This window comes from Diceros bicornis, chromosome 10 (genome assembly GCF_020826845.1).
Source record: "Diceros bicornis minor isolate mBicDic1 chromosome 10, mDicBic1.mat.cur, whole genome shotgun sequence".
In the NCBI taxonomy this organism is placed as follows: domain Eukaryota; kingdom Metazoa; phylum Chordata; class Mammalia; order Perissodactyla; family Rhinocerotidae; genus Diceros; species Diceros bicornis.
In genome coordinates this window covers 78935139-78958930 of record NC_080749.1, presented here as the reverse complement: position 1 = coordinate 78958930, position 23792 = coordinate 78935139, and the positions used below count along the sequence as shown (strand labels likewise).

General features: G+C 36.0%; 1 protein-coding gene across 7 annotated transcripts in view; it reads left to right on the top strand.

Moving 5' to 3' along the window:
* Positions 1 to 23792, top strand: part of HYCC2 (hyccin PI4KA lipid kinase complex subunit 2) — an 88571-nt gene that overhangs the window by 26949 nt on the left and 37830 nt on the right. For 5 of the 7 annotated variants that reach the window (XM_058549568.1, XM_058549567.1, XM_058549572.1 and 2 more), the window contains 5 exons: positions 780 to 877; positions 12982 to 13062; positions 14293 to 14394; positions 20387 to 20566; positions 23161 to 23241. In XM_058549568.1, the coding sequence (XP_058405551.1) occupies positions 13012 to 13062; positions 14293 to 14394; positions 20387 to 20566; positions 23161 to 23241 (414 nt within the window). In that variant the 5' untranslated portion in view covers positions 780 to 877; positions 12982 to 13011. Of the gene's footprint in view, positions 1 to 779; positions 878 to 12981; positions 13063 to 14292; positions 14395 to 15131; positions 15188 to 20386; positions 20567 to 23160; positions 23242 to 23792 lie in introns of those variants that run through there. The other 2 variants (XM_058549571.1, XM_058549574.1) reach the window with 2 other exon arrangements.

Genomic DNA, 23792 nt, shown 5'->3' with positions numbered 1-23792 from the left:
GCCCAAAATTCAAGTAATAGCATTTTCTGTGTTCTTTTTAAAAACGATAAAATTTTCAGTTCTGTGAAACTCACCCAAAATGATTTTATAGCCGTTGATACTTATTATTTAAGCTTGGTTGTATACTACATATTAAAATTTTAACAATTGTTTGCACGTGTGTGTGTGTTCACTGTAACGTGTTTCAAAAGTTGGAGTCATAGAATTTTTGGCTGTAGAGGACTTAATTTTATAGATTATTCAAGTGAGGTTCCAGCAAATTTTGAATAACCTGCTCAAAGTCTTAGAAATAATTAATGACAGGGCCGGCCCCGTGGCTTAGCGGTTAAGTGAGCGCGCTCCACTGCTGGCGACCCGGGTTCGGATCCCGGGCGCGCACCGACGCACCGCTTCTCCGGCCATGCTGAGGCCGCGTCCCATATACAGCAACTAGAAGGATGTGCAGCTATGACATACAACTATCTACTGGGGCTTTGGGGGGGGGGAATAAATAAATAAAATCTTTAAAAAAAAAAAAGAAAGAAAGAAATAATTAATGACAAATTTGAAACTAAAACTCAGACTTCCTGTCTCCAAATCTATTGTTTTTTAAATTAGGTTCGCTAATAGTACACAAGTATATACTAGTTATTATAGAAATTTTTTGAATCTCTAATTATTTTTTAAATTAGATAAACTATATTATAAATGTCATCAAAATTGTTTGTTCTCCTTTGTATTATATTCTTGAGAATGTTATCTCAATATTTCACAGTTTTTCATTTTCGTTTTTTATACAGTTGGAAAATATTTGAGTCTCAACAAATGAATTCCACACTTGAACTCTGCCGCATTCCTGTGCCACCTCCTCCTTTAGAAAACTGATCTTAGAACAGAGGTAAAATTATAGAATTTAACTTAAAGGATAAAGAATGAATTTCCCATACAGTTAGACATGTTAGAATTTTTGGTAATCTTTGGTGGGTAGCTTCTATTTATTAAGCAGTTTTACCTAGGAGACTTCAAATGATCACATCTTAATTTTGCCTTTGAATTTTACTCTTGGAAGTGTTTCCTTTTTAATAGTTGTGTCTTTTAACCTTTTTGTTGCCTAAACTTTACAGTTATTGAATTATCGAATTTACTCAGCATAATTGTATTATCTGGCTACATCTAGATCATTGTTGTCCAATAGAATTTCTTCGATGGTGTCTTATCTTCTATATCTGTGCCGTCCAGTATGGGAGACACTAGCCACATCTAGCTACTGAGCACTTGGAATGTGGCTAGTGCAAGTGAGAGACTGAATCTTTAAATTTTATTTTATTTTAATTAATTTTAATTTAAATAGTCACATGCGGCTAGTGGCTACTGTATTGTACAGTATAGCTCTAGGTTTTTCCTTAGGGAATTTGGTATTTATAATAACAGCATGTTTTAAGTGCTTAAGTTTTAGACTTCTACCTTGAAATATCTTCATAGTTTTTGACGTAGTTTGAAAAGTTGCAGTAGCAAAACCATTTTTTTCCTCTCTTATATGTTGTTCTGGTAATTGTATAGCTTTGTTTGTCCAATAATTTTGGTCCACTAGAAACCCTTGAAAGCAGTTATCATAGTTTTCTCATTGATATGTTAACTTACTTAATCTTTAAAAAAAAATATTTGACATAGGTACTTACATCATCACCATTTTATAAATGAGGAATTTGAGGCCACAGATTAGTTAGGTACTTTTCCCAAGGACACAATAGCTTGTAGGTCAGGGAGCTGGAATTTGAACTCAGGCAGTCTAGAGCCAGAGCCCATACTTTTTTTTTTTTTTTTTGTGTGTGTGTGAGGAGATCGGCCCTGAGCTAACATCCGCCAATCCTCCTCCTTTTTTGCTGAGGAAGACGGCCCTGGGCTAACATCGGTGCCTATCTTCCTCCACTTTATATGGGACGCCGCCACAGCATGGCTTACCAAGCAGTGCGTCGGTGCGCGCCCGGGATCCGAACCAGCGAACCCCGGGCCGCCGCAGCGGAGCGCGCGCACTTAACCGCTTGCGCCACCGGGCCAGCCCCAGAGCCCATACTTTTTAACCATTAGGCTGTACTGCCTCTTATATTCTGATTCTCTGTAAATTGACAATTCCTGAAAAAGATATATGCTGACTGTTGGCTAAGACACAGTTTCTACCCATGTAGAATGGAGAGGTTATTGTACTTGCACAAGTACTATGAGTTTGCTTCCTGGTAGATAGGTATTGACCTCCTTCAGATCATGTTCCAACAGTTTATTATTTTGTTCATTACATTATAGTCAAGTCTTGCTAATAAAGGTTGCCATTACCATGGTCACCAAAAAGATAATCATTTTCTGTGATATCCTCTTTACTTTGTTAAACATACCCTAGGAGTGAGGCAGTGTGGGCCTGAATCAAGCTGCATCCTGGAATATCAGCTTGATTTTTGCTTTTAAATTGGGTTTTTAGGGGCCGGCCTGGTGGCATGGTGGTTAAGTTCACGCGCTCTGCTTCAGCAGCCTGGGGTTTGCAGGTTCAGATCCCGGGCATGGACATATGCACCGCTTATCAAGCCATCCTGTGGCGGCATCCCACATATAAAGTAGAGGAAGATGGGCAGGGATCTTAGCCCAGGGCCAATCTTCCTCAGAAAAAAGAGGAGGATTGGCAATGGATGTTAGTTCAGGGCCAATCTTCCTCACCAAAAAAAAAATAATAATAATTATATACCAGGTGATGGGATGGGTGTAATATACAGCTTTCTTCAGAATTCTATATTGTCTGCTTAAGTAAAAAGAAGACTTGCAGTGTATTTACAACTGTGTTCATAGCTACCTCTAGATACTAAAAGATACTGAGCCTAGTTAGGAAATAAATATTTACAAAATTGCTCTGTAACCAGTACTATTCTATTTTTCAAAGGAATGTACTAAAATATATTTATAGGATTTTAGATTTGGAAAGTAACTTATCATTGTAAAAGAAAACTGAAACCCAAAGGGTTTAAGTGATTTGTCTAAGATCATATGAGCATTATGGTTCATGATTCAGTAAATAGAGTCATGCGTCACTTAACGACAGGGATATGTTCTGAGAATTGCATCATTAAGCGATTTCGTTGTTGTATAAACATCAATCGGTATACTTAAACAAACCTAGGTGGTATAGCTTGCTACACACCTAGGCTGTATGGTACTAATCTCATGGGACCGTTGTTGTATATGCAGTTTGTTGTTGATCAAAATGTCATTATGTGGTGCTGTGTACATTAAGTACATGCCATATGTCCAGATATCATAGTATGCTTGTTAGCTTTGAGTGCATAGTGAGCACTCAAATGTGAGCAAAACGGAAATGGACCCTGTTCTCATGGAACTTAAAATCTGGTGGAGAAGATAGACAATCAATAAGTAATAAGATCTGATAAACAAGGTACAAAATCCAAAGCTCTAGGAAGGAAATGAATCATAGTTGTTGGAATGGAAAATACTGGAGAGGGGAGAAAGGGCTGCTATTTGGATAAAGTGATCAAGAAAGGCCTGCTGAGACCACCACAATTGGAAGGAGCCAGCTATTTAAACAGCAGGAGTAGGACAGCATTCCAGGCTGGAACAGCCTACACAGATGCCCTGAGGTGAAGGTGTGCATGAGGCCATAGAGAAACTGAAAGGAGAGTATGGCCAGAACATAGAAAGCTGTGGGAGGAGTAGAATGAGCTATAAGAAAGGGGCTGGGTTACATAGTGCCTTTTTCAACCATAGCTTTTAGAGTGGGCGTTAAATTCAAATCCGAGTTCTGTCACTTAAACTGTGTTACCTTGTGTGGATCACTCAACCTCTTTACACTTTAATTTTCTTATCTAATAAATGCGAATAACAGAAGCTACTTCTTAGTACATACTGTTGTGAAGATTAATTATATAATACTTGTAGCAAACACTTATATAGTGTTTACCTTGCGAGAAGAACTCTTCTAGTACACAATAACTACGTGAAGTAAGTTCTGCTGTTGTCCCTCTTTTTGAAATGAGAGAAGTGAGGCACAGAGGGTTTAAGTATAGCTAAAAAGGGAGTAAGAAGGTTTTAAACATAGCTAGAGTAAGTGACCTTAAACTTAGACAATTTGGCTCCAGAGTCCACGCTCAGAGTGTGTCATGGGAGTCCTTGAAGTGGGTCTGTGGGGTGAAAACTATTTTTCATATTAATACTAAGACAGTATTTGCCTTCTTCACTGTCAATCTCTGATGAATATACAGGGAAGTTTTTCAGCAACGGATTGAATGCAGAAACAATTATTACATTTGCAAAAAATGTAAAACAGTGCTACTCTTCTCACTAATTTGTTTTTGTTTTGGAAAAATAAAGTTTTAATTTAAAGATGTTAGTTGTGTTGACATGTAATGGACTTACTATTTTTGTAAATGAATTAATAAACTTTTTAAATGTAAGAGTGAAAGGGGAGTCTGAGACAGAAAGTTGAGAGCTGCTGTTATAAACCATTAGATTCTACTGCCTCTCATTTAAATCAGATAAAATGTAGAAAACAGCCAATATGGTATCTATACTCAATAGACTCACTAATAACTTAATTTTCCCTCACTTTTTAAGACACTTTTTTTTTCACATTTTAACATTTTTGAAATCAGGTTGTGTCTTATCCAAATAAACGTTTCAGCAACCATGAAATATCAGTAGTCTTCAATATTTGGTATTTTGAGAATTGAGCTTTGTGTATTCATTTATTTAGTTGTCATTTCAGTTAATATTAGTAGCACCACATGGGGTTGAATTTTTAATTGAATTTCCATTCCTAATTGTTGTTTAAAATGTCTACAAAATGGTACGGTATAAAACAGCTTTGCACTAAACAATTGTCTCAGCAGAAGTTTGCCCAAGACATGCCAGTTAATTCAAAGACAGCAAAATTGCCAGATCTCTCAGTCTCTAATTTCAGACCTGGGTGAAGTTGGTGTGACTGATTCATACATCTGGGAGAATATCTACCTGTCAAAAGTTTCTGGGTGAATTTTAAAGAAGCTGTTAACTTCTATCTATATTTAATTTGGAAAAATAAAATTATTAAACCTAAGTAGAAAATGCCAGCAGAAAGTTTTGTTATGGCCAAAAGTAAAACTGCCATCGCTGGGGCCTGCCCCATGGCGTAGTGGTTAAGTTTGGCACGTTCCACTTTGGGGGTCTGGGTTCACAGGTTTGGATCCCAGGCGTGGACCTACACCACTCGTCGGCCATGCTGTGGCAGCGACCCACATATAAGGTAGATGTTAGCTCAGGGCTAATCTTCCTCAAGCAAAAAAAACAGGGAAGATTGGCATCAGATATTAGCTCAGGGCTAATTTTCCTCAGGGAAAAAAAACCCCAAAAAACAAAAAAAAAAAACTGACCTTGCTAAAGGTGCTAAATAAATTGAGTTCATGAGCACGAGTAATTAAATCAACATGTTTCAGTGCCTGCTGTGTGCCCAGCGCTTGGGATACGGTGCCTGTCCCTGTGAAGTACAGATTGTAGTGGAAAAGACAGACAATAGTAAGTAAACAAGTAAATAGGATAATTACAGATTTTGCTAAATGCTATGAAGGAAATGGACAGAGCGATAGGGGTTAGAGAGAGAAGGAACTAGGGGGAGTCAATTTAGTAGAATAGATAGGGAAGGCTTCTCTGATGAGGTGACATTTGAATTGAGTCTAGTCCAGTCATAATCAGAGTGCCAAGTGGCTAGTATAAAGACCAAAGGAGGCCAGAAATGGAAAGGATAATGTAAGGGGATTATGTGGATAAGCTTATGCTCTCGTGCTTTAGTTAAACATCTTTTTCATTTTAGTAAAGGATTGTTTCTTATTTTCTACTTAAATTTGTTAATAAATTACTGTCTTAAAATTAGTAGCATCATAGAGTTAAGGAAACATGATAGTGTTTGATTATAATTATTATTAATACCATTATATTTCTCTGTTTAAAGGTATTTAACTTGCAGTTATTTAAAAAATGGTATTAGTAGAAACTAAAGTGATTTGATGTGCCAAATTTGTGGTTATAGGAGAGATCAGATAGGAATTTAAAATAAATTTAACTTGTTTGTGATACTTTTTTTTTTTTAACTGAAGGGTGGTCATCAGGATGACTTGGAGAGCTTTTTCAAAATATGTATTCTGGGCCCTATAGCAGATGGGGATTCTGAGGCGATATGTATCAGATTTAAAAGATGTGTGTGTCTTTTTAAAAATAATGTTTGAGTTTCTTTTTGATTTTAAAAGCAGCTGATGTTGGTTTTTTTTTTTTTTTTGGTGAGGAAGATTGGCCCTGAGCTAACATCTGTTGCCAGTCCTCCTCTATTTTGTATGTGGGATGCTGCCACAGCATGGCTTGATGAGCAGAGCGTGGGTCTGTGCCCACAATCCAAACCCTCGAACCCTGGGTGGCTGAAGCGGAACACGCGAACTTAACCACTACGGCACCAGGCCAGCCCCTCTTGTCCATTTCTCTTTGAAAAATCTTCTGGAGGTGGCCCCGTGGTGTGGTGGTTGAGTTCAGCGTGCTCCACTTCGGCGGCCTGGGTTTGTGGGTTCAGATCCCAGGTGTGGACCTACACCACTCGTCAGCCATGCTGTGGTGGCGACACTCATACAAAGTGGAGGAAGATCGGCACAGATGTTAGCTCAGGGTGAATCTTCCTCAGCAAAAAAAAATCTTCCAACCCCTTGTAGTTAGCAAAAAGATCACTTATTAGTTTATAAGTTTTTCCCAAAACATGGAAGTCTTGATTTAAACCATTTTCAGTATTTTAAATATTTGTCTAAAAGCTTGTTCATTTTGATTTTTAAAATGAACATGTTTAAATGTTTATTTTTCTTTGTGTAACAATAGCTAATTAGAAAACATACTGAAAAACAATCACAATTGCAGCAAGAAAATATAAATTACTTAAGAATTAACTTAATTGGAAATGTGTTGACCTATATGAAGAAAATGCAAAATTTATACTGACATGTAAAAGAGAGTTTTTAGGGCCGGCCTCATGGCTTAGTGGTTAAGAGCGTGCGCTCCGCTGCTGGCAGCCCAGGTTTGGATCCCGGGCGCGCACCGACGCACTGCTTCTCCGGCCATGCTGAGGCCGCGTCCCACATACAGCAACTAGAAGGACGTGCAACTATGACATACAACTATCTACTGGGGCTTTGGGGGAAAAATAAATAAAAAAAATAAATAGAATAAATAAAAGAGGGTTTTTAATAAAGAGCAATGTCATGCTTCTGTGTGAGATAACTCAATATTGTGAAGATGTTATTTGGAATTAATTTGTAAATTTAATTCCCATGAGGATGGAGTGTGGGAAAGAAACTTACCAATATGAGTCTTATATTCATCTGAAAGAATGAAGCAGACAGTAATAATGAAATATTTTTAGGAAAAAGAATTAAGATAGGACTTAACTATTATATGTTGGAGTGCATTATAAAGCCATAGTAATTAAAACATTGTAGTCCTGGTGCAAAATCAATGGGAAAAATAGCTCAAAAATAGTTACAAATATAGTAAGACTTTTAGTAGATGATAAAAATAGCATTTCAAGTTAGGAAAAAAATGGACATGCAAACAATGTATTAGAACAAATGAAAACTAATGTCATATCACACTCTAAAATAGCTTCCAAATTGTTTAAAGAGTAAACTTTAAATGTGGTTTTTAACTTCAGAAGATTCCAGCCTTAACCAAGCAAGCAAAGTGATTTTTAAAATAAAGTAAAATATATTGTGATATCTTTTTGTCATGTCCCTTTCCAATACGTTATAGCATTCTGTGTATTAAATGTTTAGTGTTTTGGCAATAGGTACTCACTCAAATGTTCTGATACTGATTTTTATTGTCCTAGTTTTAAAAGTTATATATATCATAGTAATAAATATAGGAAAACTGAGGTTTTTATATTTAGATTTATTTAGATTGCTATGCTTTATAAATAGAGCAGGAAGAAATTTTCTGTACATGTGACAATCATATGTTCTTTTAAAAATATATAACAGATTATAGTTTGAGAATTTATTTATATTTGTATATGCTATCAACATTTGTATCCTGTGACCTTAAAATTTCAAATACAAAATTACAAATTTTTAGAATTTATTCTACAGAAGAGAACAGCACAAATGCCTAAATGTATAGAATGATGTTCATTGCAGCATTTTTTTTTTTGTAATATGAGAAAGTTGAAAACAATCTATGTGTGTATCAGTAATTAAATAAGTTATGGGATTATACTTACAATTATTCTATGGCTGTTAAAAAGAATGAGATAGCTGTATAGGTCTTTCATATATTTTTAACAATTGAAAAAGCATGTTGTACAATACTCTGAATGGTGAACACACAACTATATTTAAACTATATATATGCATACACATATGCATATATACATGCATATACATAAATATATATATGGAAGAAAAATACATACAGAATGGTTGACTGTGTTCATCTTCGTGGGTGGGGTCAGTGGTTGGGCTTTCTAAGTTCCTTTTTTTACAGACATGTATGATTTATAATAAATATTTTAAAATTATTAGTAATTTAATATCAACTATTCATATTTGTAGCTAAAGATATTTATAAAATTATAGAGATAATAGTTGAGGTACAAAGCAGGAATAGCTTCTTAATTTTCCACTAAATAAAAAATAAAAATAAATAATATACAACAATAGAGATATAGGAGTTTTTAAGTTCCTATTTTGTTTATTTTGGAAAATAAGTTCTTTCTGACACAACTACAATGAAATTGTGCTTTTCTTCCTTACATGGTAATAAATTTATCAAAAGTATTTACCTCCTTTGCTGGAGAACTTCTCAAAGAGGACGTAAAATTCAGTCTGTTTTTCCTTTTAATCTTGTGGTCCACAAACTCATCAGAGATGATGAGGTGATAGAAGGAGGAGGTGTTATAAATGATATTAACAAAACAGCCACTTTTGGGGTTTTTTTGCTGAGGAAGATTGGCCCTGAGCTAACATCTGTTGCCAGTCTTCCTTCCTTCCTTCCTTCCTTCCTTCCCTCCTTCCTTCCTTCCTTCCTTCCTTCCTTCCTCCCTCCCTCCCTCCCTCTCTTCCTCCCTCCCGCCTTCCCTCCGTTCCTTCCATTTATTGAGGAAGATCAGCCCTGAGCTAACATCCGTGCTAATCCTCCTCTTTTTGCTGAGGAAGACCGGCTCTAAGCTAACATCTATTGCCAATCCTCCTCCTTTTTCTTCCCCAAAGCCCCAGAAGATAGTTGTATGTCATAGTTGCACATCCTTCTATATGTGGGATGCGGCTTCAGCATGGCCGGAGAAGCGGTGTGTCGGTGCGTGCCCACGATCCGAACTGGGGCCGCCAGTAGTGGAGCGCGCGCACTTAACCGCTAAGCCACGGCGCCGGCCCTGTTGCCAGTCTTCATCTTTTTTTTTTGTTTGTTTGAGGAGGATTAGCCCTGAGCTAACATCTGTGCCAGTCTTCCTCTATTTTGTGTGTGGGTCGCCACCATAGCATGGTTGCTGACAATTGGTGTAGGTCCACACCCAGGAACCAAACCTGTGCCGCTGAAGTGGAGTGTGCTGAACTTAGCCATTAGGCCACAGGGCTGGCCCCAGCCCCTATTGTTTATCTTCAAAAGAGACTTGGGAGGAAAGAGAAATAGTAAAGGGAGATCAAGATGTGAATTTATCCCTAAAAAAATTATTTCATGAGAAACTACTGTGGGCTTTACTTTAACTTTTTATACTTTATTTGAAGCTTAGTAAAAATGGAACTAGCTTGCTTATTTTTCAGGTACTTTGTAAATAAAAACGATTTTTATGATAAGTAGCTGTTCAGGTTTTTTAATTTCCAGAGAGTTGGTAAGAACTCACAGAACAAATACTGTAGTGGGCCGGCGCCATGGCTTAGTGGTTAAGTGCTCGTGCTCCGCTGCTGGCGTCCCGGGTTCAGATCCCGGGCGCGCACCGACGCACCACTTCTCCAGCCATGCTGTATGCGTCCCACATACAGCAACTGGAAGGATGTGCAGCTATGACATACAACTATCTGCTGGGGCTTTGGGGGAAAAAATAAATAAATAAAATTATATAAAAAAAAAAGAACAAATACTGCAGCAAGCCTGGAATTTTTTTAGTCTTCATACTTTTGGGAAAGTTGTAGCTCACTCTGAAAGGGGTACCAGTCCTTTCTCTGCATCTTAGTCAGGTGAACTTTTCAAACCCTGAATCTTGTTATCCATCTGCTTAAAATCCTCAGTCACTTTCCACACTTAATGTGGACCAGAAGGTCCTGTTGATACCATCAGTCCCGGCCTGCCTCTCAACGCTCAGTGCTTGCCCCTTGCTTTCGGTGCTCCTGGCTACTTGGATCTTCTTTCAGATTCAACAACTTCCTGTGGTTTTTTTTCTTGTCACTGGACTTTTATATAGGCTGTTCCCTCTTTCTAGAATGTTCTTTCCCGACTCCCCTTAACTTCTACTGATCTTTGATATCTCAACTTAGGTGCTACCTCAGAGAAGCCTCTTTTGATTCCCTCATCAATGTTAGGTTCCCTTGTTTTATGCTTTTGTGTGCCTTTCCTTCTTATTCCTCATCTCAGCAAAAATGTGTTCAGTCTCCTGTAGATGAGTGCTCCATGAGAGTGAGTCTTCATCTGATTTTGTTTTCCATTATATTTCCATTTCCTAGCATAATGGCTGGCATGTAGTTGGTGCTTAAGAAATATTTATAGAATGGATCAATGAGCTTCTGACTGAATTGCTCCTTTGCTTTTTGATCAGTTGCTTTCTTGAGTTCTGAGAAGCTTCCAGGGACAACTACCTTAGGATATTTAGACAGTTGTTCTTAACGAAATTATAGTGTTTGATGGATCCAGGCTTGTTATTTTTTGTAATTAAAATTTTTTTATTGAGGTGTAATTTTCGTAGGGTGCACAGTAATCATAGTTATATCATGTAATCCATTTTTAGGTGAAGAACTAGGTTTTAAAGAGTATTTAGTACCGCTTAACTGGTACTTGAAAGAAAAAAAGGGTGATTGTAATAAATATAGCAACCGTACAAAACTGCTTCTTTGAGGGACATTATCGTTTGGATGTGTAGTTGTACTCTACTTTTTGCAGTTACTTTTGAAAGTCTCATTTCTTCAGCACAAGTTTTTCACTTGGGCGTCCCTGTCTGTTCATGGGCTTTAGTGATCTGTGAACTCGCTGAAAGTGTTTGCAAAATTATGTTTGTATGCGCTTCATATTTATCTTTTTCTGAAGTAGGGATTCATAGTTTTGTTCAGATATCAAAGGAGGTTGTGACTTTCTGCTTTTGCCTCCCTCAAAAAAGGTTAAGAACTGTTGCTTTATGTCTTGTATATTATGATTTGTGTGTAGTGTTAGTTCATCAATCCTTTTTTTTCCCCTTACAGTGCCTTTCAAACCTTTAACAAAGTAGAGAGAATAGTGGAATGAAACTGGTGTACTGCTTACTCAGCTGGAGGGGTTATCAACTTATGGAAAGTCGTATTGCACCTGTACCCAGCGCACTTTCCTCCTTTGGCTCCCTGCCCCTCCAATTATTTTAAAGCAAATGCCGGACATCATTTCACTAATAAATATTTCAGTATGTATCTCTAAAGAGATAAGCATTATTTTTCAAAACCTAACTATAATACCATTATCAAATATAAAAATAAACTATAATAATTCCTTAATTTAATACCCATCAAATAATCAGTCGTGTTCAACTTTCTCCAGTTGTGTCATGTTCTTTTTAATTGTTTGAATCAGAGTCCAAATAAGATTCATACTTTGGCTATTAATTTTTTTTTAACATCTCTTTTAATCTGTAGGTTTTCTTACTATCTCTTTTTTCTCTTGCAATTTATTTGAATAAATCCATCAGTGTATCTTAAGAACTTCTGCTGTTTGAAAACAAGGGGCATAGCTTACTCCTTTTTGTACTCTTTGCTTACATAGTACTTGGTATAGTGCTTTATATAGGGATATTTAAAAATCCTTTTGGAATTGAGGGGAAAAATTAGAAAATCTGATTTCCTTTTTTAGTCAGAAATTTAGTGTGAATTTTGACACACTCTTAGGAGATACTGTCTTTTTCTTAAAATTATTTTCATTTCAGTTACTTTGAAGACATTTACCTTTCCCCCAAGAAGTTCTTTATTTCCTCTTGTTCTTAGATTGTGAGCTTTAAATTAAAAACCTTTTATTGTCTTTTTCACTTTAAAAATAATATATGCTTATTTTTATTTTTTTATAATTCAAAGTTACCTAATTATAATAATATAAATAATCCTTATAAATGATAATGTAAGTAATCCTTAGTAATCCTTGTCTCAGAGGCAAACACTTAATTGTTTAGTGTATGTATGCTTCTAGGCTTTTTTCACATTTTATATAATTTTTTAGTGGAATTACAGTTTACATACTATTGTACAACTTGTTTTTTTTACTTAGACATTTTTCCATTTTAGAAAACATATAAGTCTACCTTCTTCAAAGGCCTTATTTTGTGCAGTATATATATGTTTATAATCAGTTTGCTGAATATATGACCCTTGATTTCTAGCTTTTCTATCTTTGTGATTTATAATCTGTCACATGGTTTGCTCTATGATGCGTTACTTATTCCAGTTGTATATTTGGTAAAGTTCAGGCATAGAATGTGCATTTGTCTTGGGTAACGTGCAGTTTGATTACTCTCTGTAAACTTGTTTTTGCCACTTTGAAGTATAGTTGCTGGGGAAAATATAAAGGCATTAGGAAAATAGGTTTCAAATGTATCATTAAAAATATAACTTATTTCTTAAAAACAATTTTGTTTTAATTGAGCTCTAGTCTAAAAGTAAACCTCCCTATCTAAAATATATACTAGATGAGTTTCTCCTTTAGTGAAAGGCACACATCATTTACCTTTGGTAGTTTCTGTAAGTAATGCTATCTTCAAGTTCAGTGCTTTATTCCTTTCAGAGATAAAAGAGGAATAGAAGGTAAAAGAAGATGCTGGGATCTGAACGTGGTGTTGTAGAAGAATGGTTATCAGAATTCAAGGTAAATTGGACTGGGGATAAGAATGTGTCCTTTGATTTTGTATGTCAGTAATTCAAACAGTAAACGTGTTCTATGGAGAAACTGAAGCAAATGTTATGATATGAAGTAGAAATGGCAAAATCTGAAATGACATGTTTCTATAATTATGACTCTTTAAAAAGTTACCAATGTGAATAAGGGCTAGAAGATATGTAAACATGAAAATAGTTAAGATTGATGAGGGGATATATAAATTTTAAAATATATTGAATAAGAGGGGAAGCCTCCAAGCTTTAATAAGGCAGACATAGAATTGTGCCTTATGTTTTTATTTGCTCTAATTAAAAATCACATCAATTTGATTGAAAACTGTATAATTTATGAACATTATGGAAATTAATGTTTTGTAAACATAAAATGCAAGAATTAAAATATATCCTATGCTATTTTTGTGTGTGTGTGTGTGTGTGTGAGGAAGATCATCCCTGGGCTAACATCCATGCTAATCCTCCTTTTTTTGCTGAGGAAGACTGGCTCTGAGCTAACATCTATTGCCAATCCTCCTCCTTTTTTTTTTTTTTTTTTTTCCCCAAAGCCCCAGTAGATAGTTGTATGTCATAGTTGCACATCCTTCTAGTTGCTATATGTGGGATGCGGCCTCAGCACGGCCAGAGAAGCGGTGCATTGGTGCGTGCCCGGGATCCGAACCCGGGCCGCCAGTAGTGGAGTGTGCGCACTTAACCGCTAAGCCACGGGGCCGGCCCCCTATACTATTTTTTTAAGACTAGTTTAAGGTGACCCATTTCAACAAATCTCAGTATAATGTGTGATTTCTAATAATTTTTCATGGTCGAATAGTTAGAAGAATTGTATAATATAACATCCCAGCTCGTTTTATTAACTTGCATGGTTATTTCTTGTATTAATTATTTGTACTTTTTTTAGTTGACTCAATTATAAATCTTTTCAAGAAGGACTCATGTAAAATAAAGTTCTTGGGGCAGCCCCGGTGACCTAATGGTTAAGTTCAGTGCGCTCTGCTTCAGCGGCTCAGGTTCAGTTCCTGGGCTTGGACCTACACCACTCTTCTGTCAGTGGCCATGCTGTGGCAGCGCCTCACATACAAAAAAAGAGGAAGATTGGCAGCAGATGTTATCTCACGGTGAATCTTCCTCAGCAAAAACATAAAATAAAGTTTCTGACTTCTCAAGTATTAAGTTCACTTTTGTTTTTCTTTGATGTTTCTTTCAGGCATTACCTGACACTCAGATCGCCAATTATGCAGCAACTCTACACCGGAAGAAAACACTGGTACCAGCCCTCTATAAAGTTATTCAAGATTTGAATAATGAGGTAGGAGAGTTTATATGAAAAAGAATTTCAACATAATAAAATGAACTATGTGTACTGAAACACATATATGTAAGTTTTTTAGTTTTCCCTCTTTTTTTTTGTTTTTTGTTTTTTTTAAATCCTTTTGGGACTGGAAAACTTTCTTTCTGCTGCTTTTCATTCTGATAGTTGCTTTGGCTTTCCCCATGCCCTCTCTCTTCATATTTTTTAAATGTTTCGATCAAATTTGTTGCTGTCAAGGACAGTATGTTTTGATTCTTGATTTTGAGTGACTATCTTTATTTAATTTGAAATTTTTCTGTTTCCTGTTCTGGAATGTTTCCTTTTCTGGAAGCCAAATTTTAATTATACACTGATTAAAATTTATTTTAAGTATTGTTTGAGTTATTTTACTGACAATATAGAACTACATATAATCACTCTAATGAGTGAACTCAAACTGGTAACAAACATGAAATGATGCTGCTTGTAAATTTAGCTTGAAAATGATCATAGAAAGCAATTTTTTGTCTAAATAGTGAAGATCAATAAACTTAGAATAAGAGTTTCCTATTATTCAGCTTTGTCATAGAAGGATAAAAATACAGCTATTGAATCTATATGTTAATTTATGCAAGATGCACACATCTTTCCATTAACACAATAGGATGACATACAGTTTTATCACCACTGGATTCATGTGTGCTTTAAATGAAAATGAAAGGAACACACAGGAAAGTAGCTTCTTATCTTCCCAGATACAGCCTCCACGAGTGCCTCTGCTGTGTACTGGAGTGAGTTTGAAGAAGTTCAGGTAATCATCTCCTAACCAGCAGCTTAACTTGAAATGCATCTCCATTTTTGTCCTATCACTAAAAGCTTGCTTGCTGACCTCTTTCTTCCTATCTCCTGAACTTGGATTGGCTCTCAGTCAGGCTTGCACCTGTTGCTATTTGTAGCAGCAATTGCAGGATTCATTTGCTTCTTTTTCTCTTGCTGTGTATTTATGGATGTTTTATAACTTTAGGTGTGGTATTGTACATACGTGCATATCCTTCTTGGTCAGGGTTTTCAAAATTCTGTTTAAATAAAGAATGTGTGTATTCCCTACCCCTTGTTTGGCACTGTCTTAACATGTAAGCTTTGCTTATTAAGATTTATTTGTTGTATGCTTTCTCTTTAGATTGTAAGCTCTTCATGGGCAGTGGTCATATATTCTGTATTTCTGATTTCCCCAGAATCTAGTATTTTTATCATATACATGATGAACACTTAATAAATATTGATTAGAAGAGGAGTGAAATACAAAATGAGATTCTAAAATGCTATCATTTTCATTAGGACTCACAAGTGTATAAAAGTATCAGTTTCATTTTTTTCTTTTATACTTTGCAAGCTATGACATTTAAAAAAATTATTCACATTACTTTATATTGTCATGCTTCATAATATTACAGTGTGAGACTTTGTCATGGCTAGGAATGGAAATATTACAAGATTCAAACTCAAGACCCAGCATTCATTATAATCAGCCAGGTGCCAGAACAGGTCTGTCTTTCCTTCCTTTCTCCTGTCATATCATAAGGTTCTAACCGTGTGTTCATACTTCAGAAAAACAGAACGTTAAGTTCTGTAGAATCTCGAAGCATTTCTGGACTTTAGTTGTAGAAGGAGAGCCCTTTCAGTCCTGATTTTGTTATATTCTGAAACATAATCAAATGTATTATTTAGTTAACAAAGATTTCAGAAAATTGTCACATGCCATATATAGTATTAATTGAAACTTACAACAATCTTACAAACAATTTTGCTTTAAAGACCATAAAAGTTCTTAAGAAAGTATATTTTCTGGAAGTTTAGTATTACATATCATGGCCAACCTGTATTACAACTTAAGTTTTAATCTCTAGATCAACATATTGCTTTATTTTTCTCCTTTCCCTCCTTCCAGACCCCGTAGTCACTCTGGCAGTTCTTCTACTTCAGGGAGACCTCTATCAAACCCATTAACCCTGTCACTTTTTCATGATTTGGTTGCCTTGCCGCCTCCTCTCAAGTGTGTCACTTTTCTCTTTTCCCAGCCAAATTTTTATGGTCCGTCATTACAGTCATTCCCTTGCAAACATTCTTAGCTCCTCTGCCTCTCATTCCCTTAGTTCATATTCTTTGGGCAAAATCTCAATGCTGGATAAAACCCAGCCATTTCATCTATTTCATGCTTGTACCTGAGTGGCTGGCCATACCTGGAGAAAACATAGTTTTGTTGGCTTTCTCCACTTGAAATGCAGGACTGAAAATCTCAGATGGACACGTAATACTGCCTTGCAGTCTTGCTTTATTTCCTTGGTACACTGTCCCACTGTTCATTTTACACCTTCTCTTTCCTTATACTCTTACCCTCCTTCGTCCTCATTGTCAACTTGCTTTCTGTGTCATTAAAAAAGAGGAAAAACAGTTGGGAACTTTCTTATTTTCCCATTCAAATCTACCACAATACCAGCATCTTGTCTCTACCCACACTCTCCTGCCTTTGCTGCCCTTCAGTGGATGGAGTGTCCCAGGTTGTGTCAAAGACCATATCTTTCATGTAGGCCCATCTTCCCTAGCCACCTCAAATACTGCTTCTACAATTATCCCCTCTCTTTCCTCCATCATTCATTTTTTTTCCTTCCCTGATGAATGGAATATGGTAAACAACCATATTCTGCTTTCTTTTGTTGGTGAGGAAGATTGGCCCTGAGCTAACATCCATTGCTAATCTTCCTCTTTTTTTTTTTTTTTTGTGAGGAAGATCAGCCCTGAGCTAACATCTGTGCTAATACTCTTTTTGCTGAGGAAGACCAGCTCTGAGCTAACATCTATTGCCAATCCTCCTCCTTGTTTTTCCCCAAAGCCCCAGTAGATAGTTGTATGTCATAGTTGCACATCCTTCTAGTTGCTGTATGTGGGACGTGGCCTCAGCATGGCCAGAGAAGTGGTGCGTTGGTGCGCGCCCGGGATCCAAACCTGGGCCGCCAGTAGCAGAGCGTGCGCACTTAACCGCCAAGCCACGGGGCTTCCTCTTTTTGCTGAGGAAGATTAGCCCTGAGCTAGCATCTGTGCCCATCTTTCTCTACTTTTTATGTGGGATGCCGCCACAGCATGGCTTGATGAGTGGTGTGTAGGTCCGCGCCCGGGATCCGAACCTGTGAACCCTGGGCCGCCAAAGTGGAGCACACAGACTTAACCACTACACCACCAGGCTGGCCCCCCATATTCTACTTTTTAAAAACCCTCTTTGGTTTGCCTCCTATTTTATTATCTACCCCATTTTTCTGTGCTTCTTCACAGATGAAATTCGTCAAGTATTGCTTATTTATAACCTGTTTGTCCCCATTTCCTCACCTCACATTCTCTCTTTAACCCACTCAAATTGGGCTTCAGTCTCCATTAGTCCACCCAGACTGCTCTCAGTGTGTTCATCAGATAGCCTGTCTTTCAGTAATTATGTGAAAACTATTTGCTAAATTTAGAAAAGGTGTCAGTTATTCTTAAGCTTTTTTTTTTAACCAGAGGATAGTGATTTTTAACACCTTTTGATGTGATGCTAGTGCCATTTAGGGGATATCAGAGTCATTTATGATACTGAGAAATTGAAAATATGATGGCATGATACATGTGCTTATAATTAACAGATTTTAACAGCATTGGCAGTTTTTAACAGTCTTTTGTTGTAGTGGTATCCTATTAAAAGTTACTGGATTGCCAGTCACTCCTCCTCCCCACTTTTAAAAAAAAAAAACAGAGTAATAATTTTGGCAGCCCTGTGTTTCTTTGCTATGCTTAATTAAAATATACTCTCCTAGATGCCAGTGTACTTCTTGCTACTGAGGAGGGAAAGTTAAAGTCATTATAACCTAAACAAATTCTAATTGTACCATGGCCAATAAAACTTAGAGAAGACCATTTTGGAGTCTTTTACTAAAGAAGAAAGTAGATTTGAAACATGGATATAGATTTTTAATAAATAAATTTATGAAAGCAGCAATCTTTAATTCCCCAAAAGAGCTGAATATTGTTGTCAGTACTTTAAAAAGATGCCAGCAGTTGACTATTTTCAAAAGTTTATTACTTCATTATTGACATTACATGGAATGTACTATTTGTAATTAAACAGCCCACCTGCTACTCCGCCTCCATTCTAGTATAAGAAATGTGGTACAGTGAGAGCGTCACCTTGGTGTCTGAAGACTGACTTCTAGTTTCTTCCTCCTCCACTAACTTCTGTGACTTTGCGCAAATTGTCTGACTGGTCTAAACTTCAGTGTAAGGGGAGAGTTGGAATGTTTTTTAGTTTTAAATACTATGATAATGATTTCACAAAAAGGGCTTAGTAGTTACTAGACTAGAGGGTGTGTGTGTGTAAATTTTTTTAGCTTCAGAGTTGCTCCTTAAGAGAGCTAAGCTTAACTTGTCTGAATATATTACCTATACAATCAGCATAGGATTTGTTGACTTTTAACTGACAATTGTGAAAGTAGTGACTTTATTCTAGAGTATTAGATTATTACATATGTGTATAACTACTTTCAAGCAGATTTCCAAATGTATGTGCGTTATTTTAATCATTCGGAATAGAAGTAGGTGTATAAATTCCTGAAGTATTCATTTTATTAAAAAGCTAACATTAAACTTTAATTAACATTATTTTATAGTTTCCTGTCAGTGTTTTATCTGCATTTTAAAATCACAGCCAATTTTGTGTAGTCTGCAGTTATTCCAACAAAACCATTCTAAATTGGCAGTACATGTTTAGGGAAAAGGGGGAGGTTTATTTGAACTGTTCGTTTTCTTCCATTTTCAGGGTCCTCAAGCTCCTCATAAGTCATATGGTGTGATATATGAAAAATTATCCAATTAAACATTGAAAAAGCTATTTCTATATACTTTCCTCCTTTTCAAAATCTTTCAGATAGGTATGATTAGTAGAATTTAAGTTAGTCCCAAAACCTAAAAATAATCTGTTTGTTTTACTGTATGTATTTAAAATATTAGCTAGCATTTTGGATGTCTAAATATGTATTGCAAAATCCCTTTCTCTTCTGTTTAAATCATAGTCTAAATCATAGATTCAAAGTTTGTTTCCAACAAGATCATTTGAAATTATTTTTTTCCAATAGAATTTTTTTTTTTTTTTTTTTTTTTGCTGAGGAAGATTCGCCCTGAGCTAGCATCTGTCGCCAATGTTCCTCTATTTTGTATGTGGGCCACTGCCACAGCATGGCCACTGACGAGTGGTATAGGTCCGCACCCGGGAACTGAACCCAGGCCACCAAAGTGGAGTGCACCAAACTTAACCATTAGGCAACTGGGACTGGCCCTAGAAACATTTTAATTTAAAAAAAAATTTTTTTATTTTTTTGTGAGGAAGATTAGCCCTGAGCTAACATCCGATGCCAATCCTCCTCTTTTTGTTGAGGAAGATTGGCCCTGGGCTAACATCTGTGCCCATCTTCCTCTACATTATATGGGACACCGCCACAGCATGGCTTGACAAGTGGTGCATCGGAGTGTGTCCGGGATTCGAACTCGTGAACCCTGGGCCGCCAAAGCGGAACGCACGCACTTAACCACGACGCCTCTGTGCTGGACTCAAAACTTTTTTAAATGGAGGATAGTAAGGGTTGGTAAGAACAGAAAAGGAAACTCACTAAATATATATGTAATACATTGGTTAAGGAACTAATTATCTAATAAATTTAATAGTACAGTGTATTGAAAGATATGTTGATGTTATATAGACACAAAGTACTCTTATAGTTAGTGGATTAGTCAGTTTAATATGTAGTCTCTGTACATAAATAGAGATTAAGGTTGTGGTTGCATTGGTTCAAAATATGCAAAAATTAATATTAAGAATTTATTTAAAAATATTATACAAGTATGTGTGCCTTTAAAAAAATACAGTTACTGCCAAAAGAATGGAGATGACTAATGCACTTTATTTTCCTAATGCACTTTATTTTCCTTTTAGCTCCTGGAGCCTGTCTGCCACCAGCTATTTGAGCTCTATCGTAGCTCTGAAGTTCGACTTAAGAGGTTCACGCTGCAGTTCTTGCCGGAATTGATGTGGGTTTATTTACGGCTTACAGTTAGCCGAGACAGACAGAGTAATGGTTGCATTGAAGCACTCCTGTTAGGAATTTATAATTTGGTAAGTTGAAGATGATAGTGTGGGAAATTTTAAGTATTTTTTAAAGTCCTCTGAAATGATACTAAAGAATATTTAGAGAAAAATAAATTGAAATGTCTGCTGAAAAATTTAGTTGAATTAGTTAAATTGAGTACAGAGGTGCTTAATAAGTAATTGCTGATAATACATTTTATAAAGTAGTTGAAACTATTATAACATAGCATTGTTACTATTTTATGACTTATTTCTTCAAATTATTTTATATGACCAATATTTATGAATGCCTTGCGTTTAAAAAATTTTTAATTTATTTTTAATAATCACTTGATAACATTATATATTTGATACTATATTGTGTATGAAACTCTTTTCTTCTAAGGAATTCTTGAGTACCTTAAACATTCTGTTTTTTTTCTCATGGTGCCTAGTTTAGGACATTGGTATTGAAATTCCTGCCCTCTGAAGTCTTATATTCTGTGTATTTAGTTCTCGTCGTAAATAAATACTCCACATGATAAAGTTAAGTTTTATAGTTGAGAGGTGATAAAGTACCTCACAAAACATTGTCTCACAATAATTATTGTCTGCATCAGTGCTCACTCCTCTGTTATCTCTTAAAAAAATCATTAGAAAACATTTCCATCACTGGAACATATATCTGAAGGAAGGAGCATGGCGTTTGGAGTCACTTGTATTTTGTTTAAAACCAGGCCCTGCCACTTACTGACTATTGTAAATTTGGGCAAGTTACTTAATATCTTGACTTAGTTGCCTCATCTGTAAAACAGAAATAAAACATTGTTAGTAGGATTAAAAACAACTAGAAGAATCCAGCATGTTGCCTGAGGTATTTAATCATTATTATTATTATTAATAGTAGTAGTATTATCATAATGAAAGTTGAGTTTTTTTAAATGAAAAGCTGGTCTAGGTATAAGGTTCTCTGTTTTGCAAGCTTGCCTGGCTGTTTTTTTTTTTAAAGCAGAAAATTTGTTCAGTATATCACCATGTCTCCTCTAGTGGTTAGCACAGGCACTTAGTAAATGTTTGCTGATTTAACAATTGAGTTGAGTGTTTTAGATTATGTTTAAGCTATGATTTTTATTAATTTTTTTAGTGTAATGAAATTCAGTAGTGGGACAAATGAAGCAAAAATATTTTGCATAGCAGAATGCTTGATAAGTTCTTGGCAGTACTTGTTGGTGCTATGGTTTAATTATCTTTTGGCATCTCAAAAATTGTGCACTATAAAAAAATGTTCAATTATATGTCAGAAATATAACCTCAGGCTTCTGCCTTCTTTTAATTCCCTTGATACCTGTGCTCTTTCTTCTCTGTGGTTCTCTATTTTTCTTACCACACTGGGTTTCTTTTATATATTCATTTCTCTTTTTTCTTATTTTCCTCCCGAGCACTTTTCCCTTGCTTCAGATAGCTCCAGGGAGAGTTGTATATTGCCCTCAACTTAAACAAATTTCAGAACACTCTTCTCCACAAACACACACAAGTATAAATCAAAAGTATTTGGCTTAATTTAAAATTTAGGAATAAAAATTAAAATTTTATTTCCTAACTTAAGTCAGGTCCATTCATCTTAGCATAGACATTCTCTGAGGCACAATGGCCCAGATGTGGTGATAACTAGTTTGACTACAAAGTAGTTAAAAAACTCTCTAGGGAATTTTTAAACCCATTTTCCTGCCAAAACTAAAGGTATGGCCATTGTTCACGTATAATTGATATTCTCCTATGACATAGTGAACTCAGAAATGAGCCCTGTAGGCAAGTTCTTTTGGCTTTGTGTTTTGGTAATGATAGTTGTTTTTAATGTTGTTTCTTCTTTTTATGCTGTGTGACTACTCAGTCTCTCTGACCACCTTCCTTCTAGGTCTATTAAAAGCAATCTTCTCTCTATGGATCTTATGCCAGTCATGTATACTAATATGAGTTGTAAAGGAAATACAGACTAAAATAAGGCAGTAGAGAAAAGGAGTGACACAGAAGGAACATTTCACCCCTCTAATAGCTGGCATTTCACCCCTCTAATAGCTGGCATCTGTAGGCAGAGTTTTATTGATACCTGTGGAAGATAGAAGGTGTCAGAGACTATAGATACAAACAAAGGACACAGTGAAAGGATTTTCAAAAAGTGAAAAATCACGAGAATTTTCTTGCAGTTCAGTAAAAATTACCTAAATATGAACTTACTTTTAATCACTTGGACTAATATTAATTATGTTAATATGTAGCTTATTTCAGGTCATTAGTTTATTGCTGAATAATTGTAAGAGTTTCTTTTAGTTGAGATGCATTCTGGGGGGCGGCCCTGTGGCGTGGCAGTTAAGTGCGCACGCTCTGCTGTTGGCGGCCCGGGTTCGGATCCCGGGCGCACACTGATGCACTGCTTGTCAAGCCGTGCTGTGGCGGCGTCCCATATAAAGTGGAGGAAGATGGGCACAGGTGTTAGTCCACGGCTAGTCTTTCTCAGCAAAAAGAGGAGGATTGGCAGATGTTAGCTCAGGGCTGATCTTCCCCCCCCCCAAAAAAAAAGGTAATTATTATTTCTTATAGTCCTGTGAATATTTCATTATCTTTGTATGTTTTCTTAACTATAGGAAATTGCTGATAAAGATGGAAACAATAAAGTTCTATCTTTTACTATCCCTTCCTTATCCAAGCCTTCAATATACCATGAGGTAAGTAAGACTGGAAAGGTGGAATTATTTAAAATTATATTGAGTAAGAGACAAAAGTCAATTTCTTACCAGAGGTAAATATTCCCAACATATCTTTACTGATTTACATCTTAAAAGTAAATGTTTGTTATTAGCAATACAGAACTGAGCTGTTGTCAAGAGAGGCAGAAAGTAATTAATGGAAAGTTTTCCTCTAGTTCTTGTTTCTTTTTAATTCTTCTCCTAGTATCATTTTCAGTCTTTTTTATTGGTCTTTTATCAATTGTCAAAAATATTCTTTAATTTTTTTAGTCTTCCGTATTAATTAGAAATCATCTATGTTAGGTTAATTTGTTTTTATTATTTTTTAGGAAATTGACTACTTAGAAGAATATTAACACTAATTATTTTATTTCTGTTGAAAGGAATCTGATGCATTCTAGCTGTTCAGTAACATTACACCTCTGATTTTTGCTTCTATTTATTTGTTGAAGAATGTGAGAACACTGATAATCATGTGGGCAGACGACTCCTGTGGAGCTGAACTCCTGCTGCCTGCTCTGTTTAAGGGT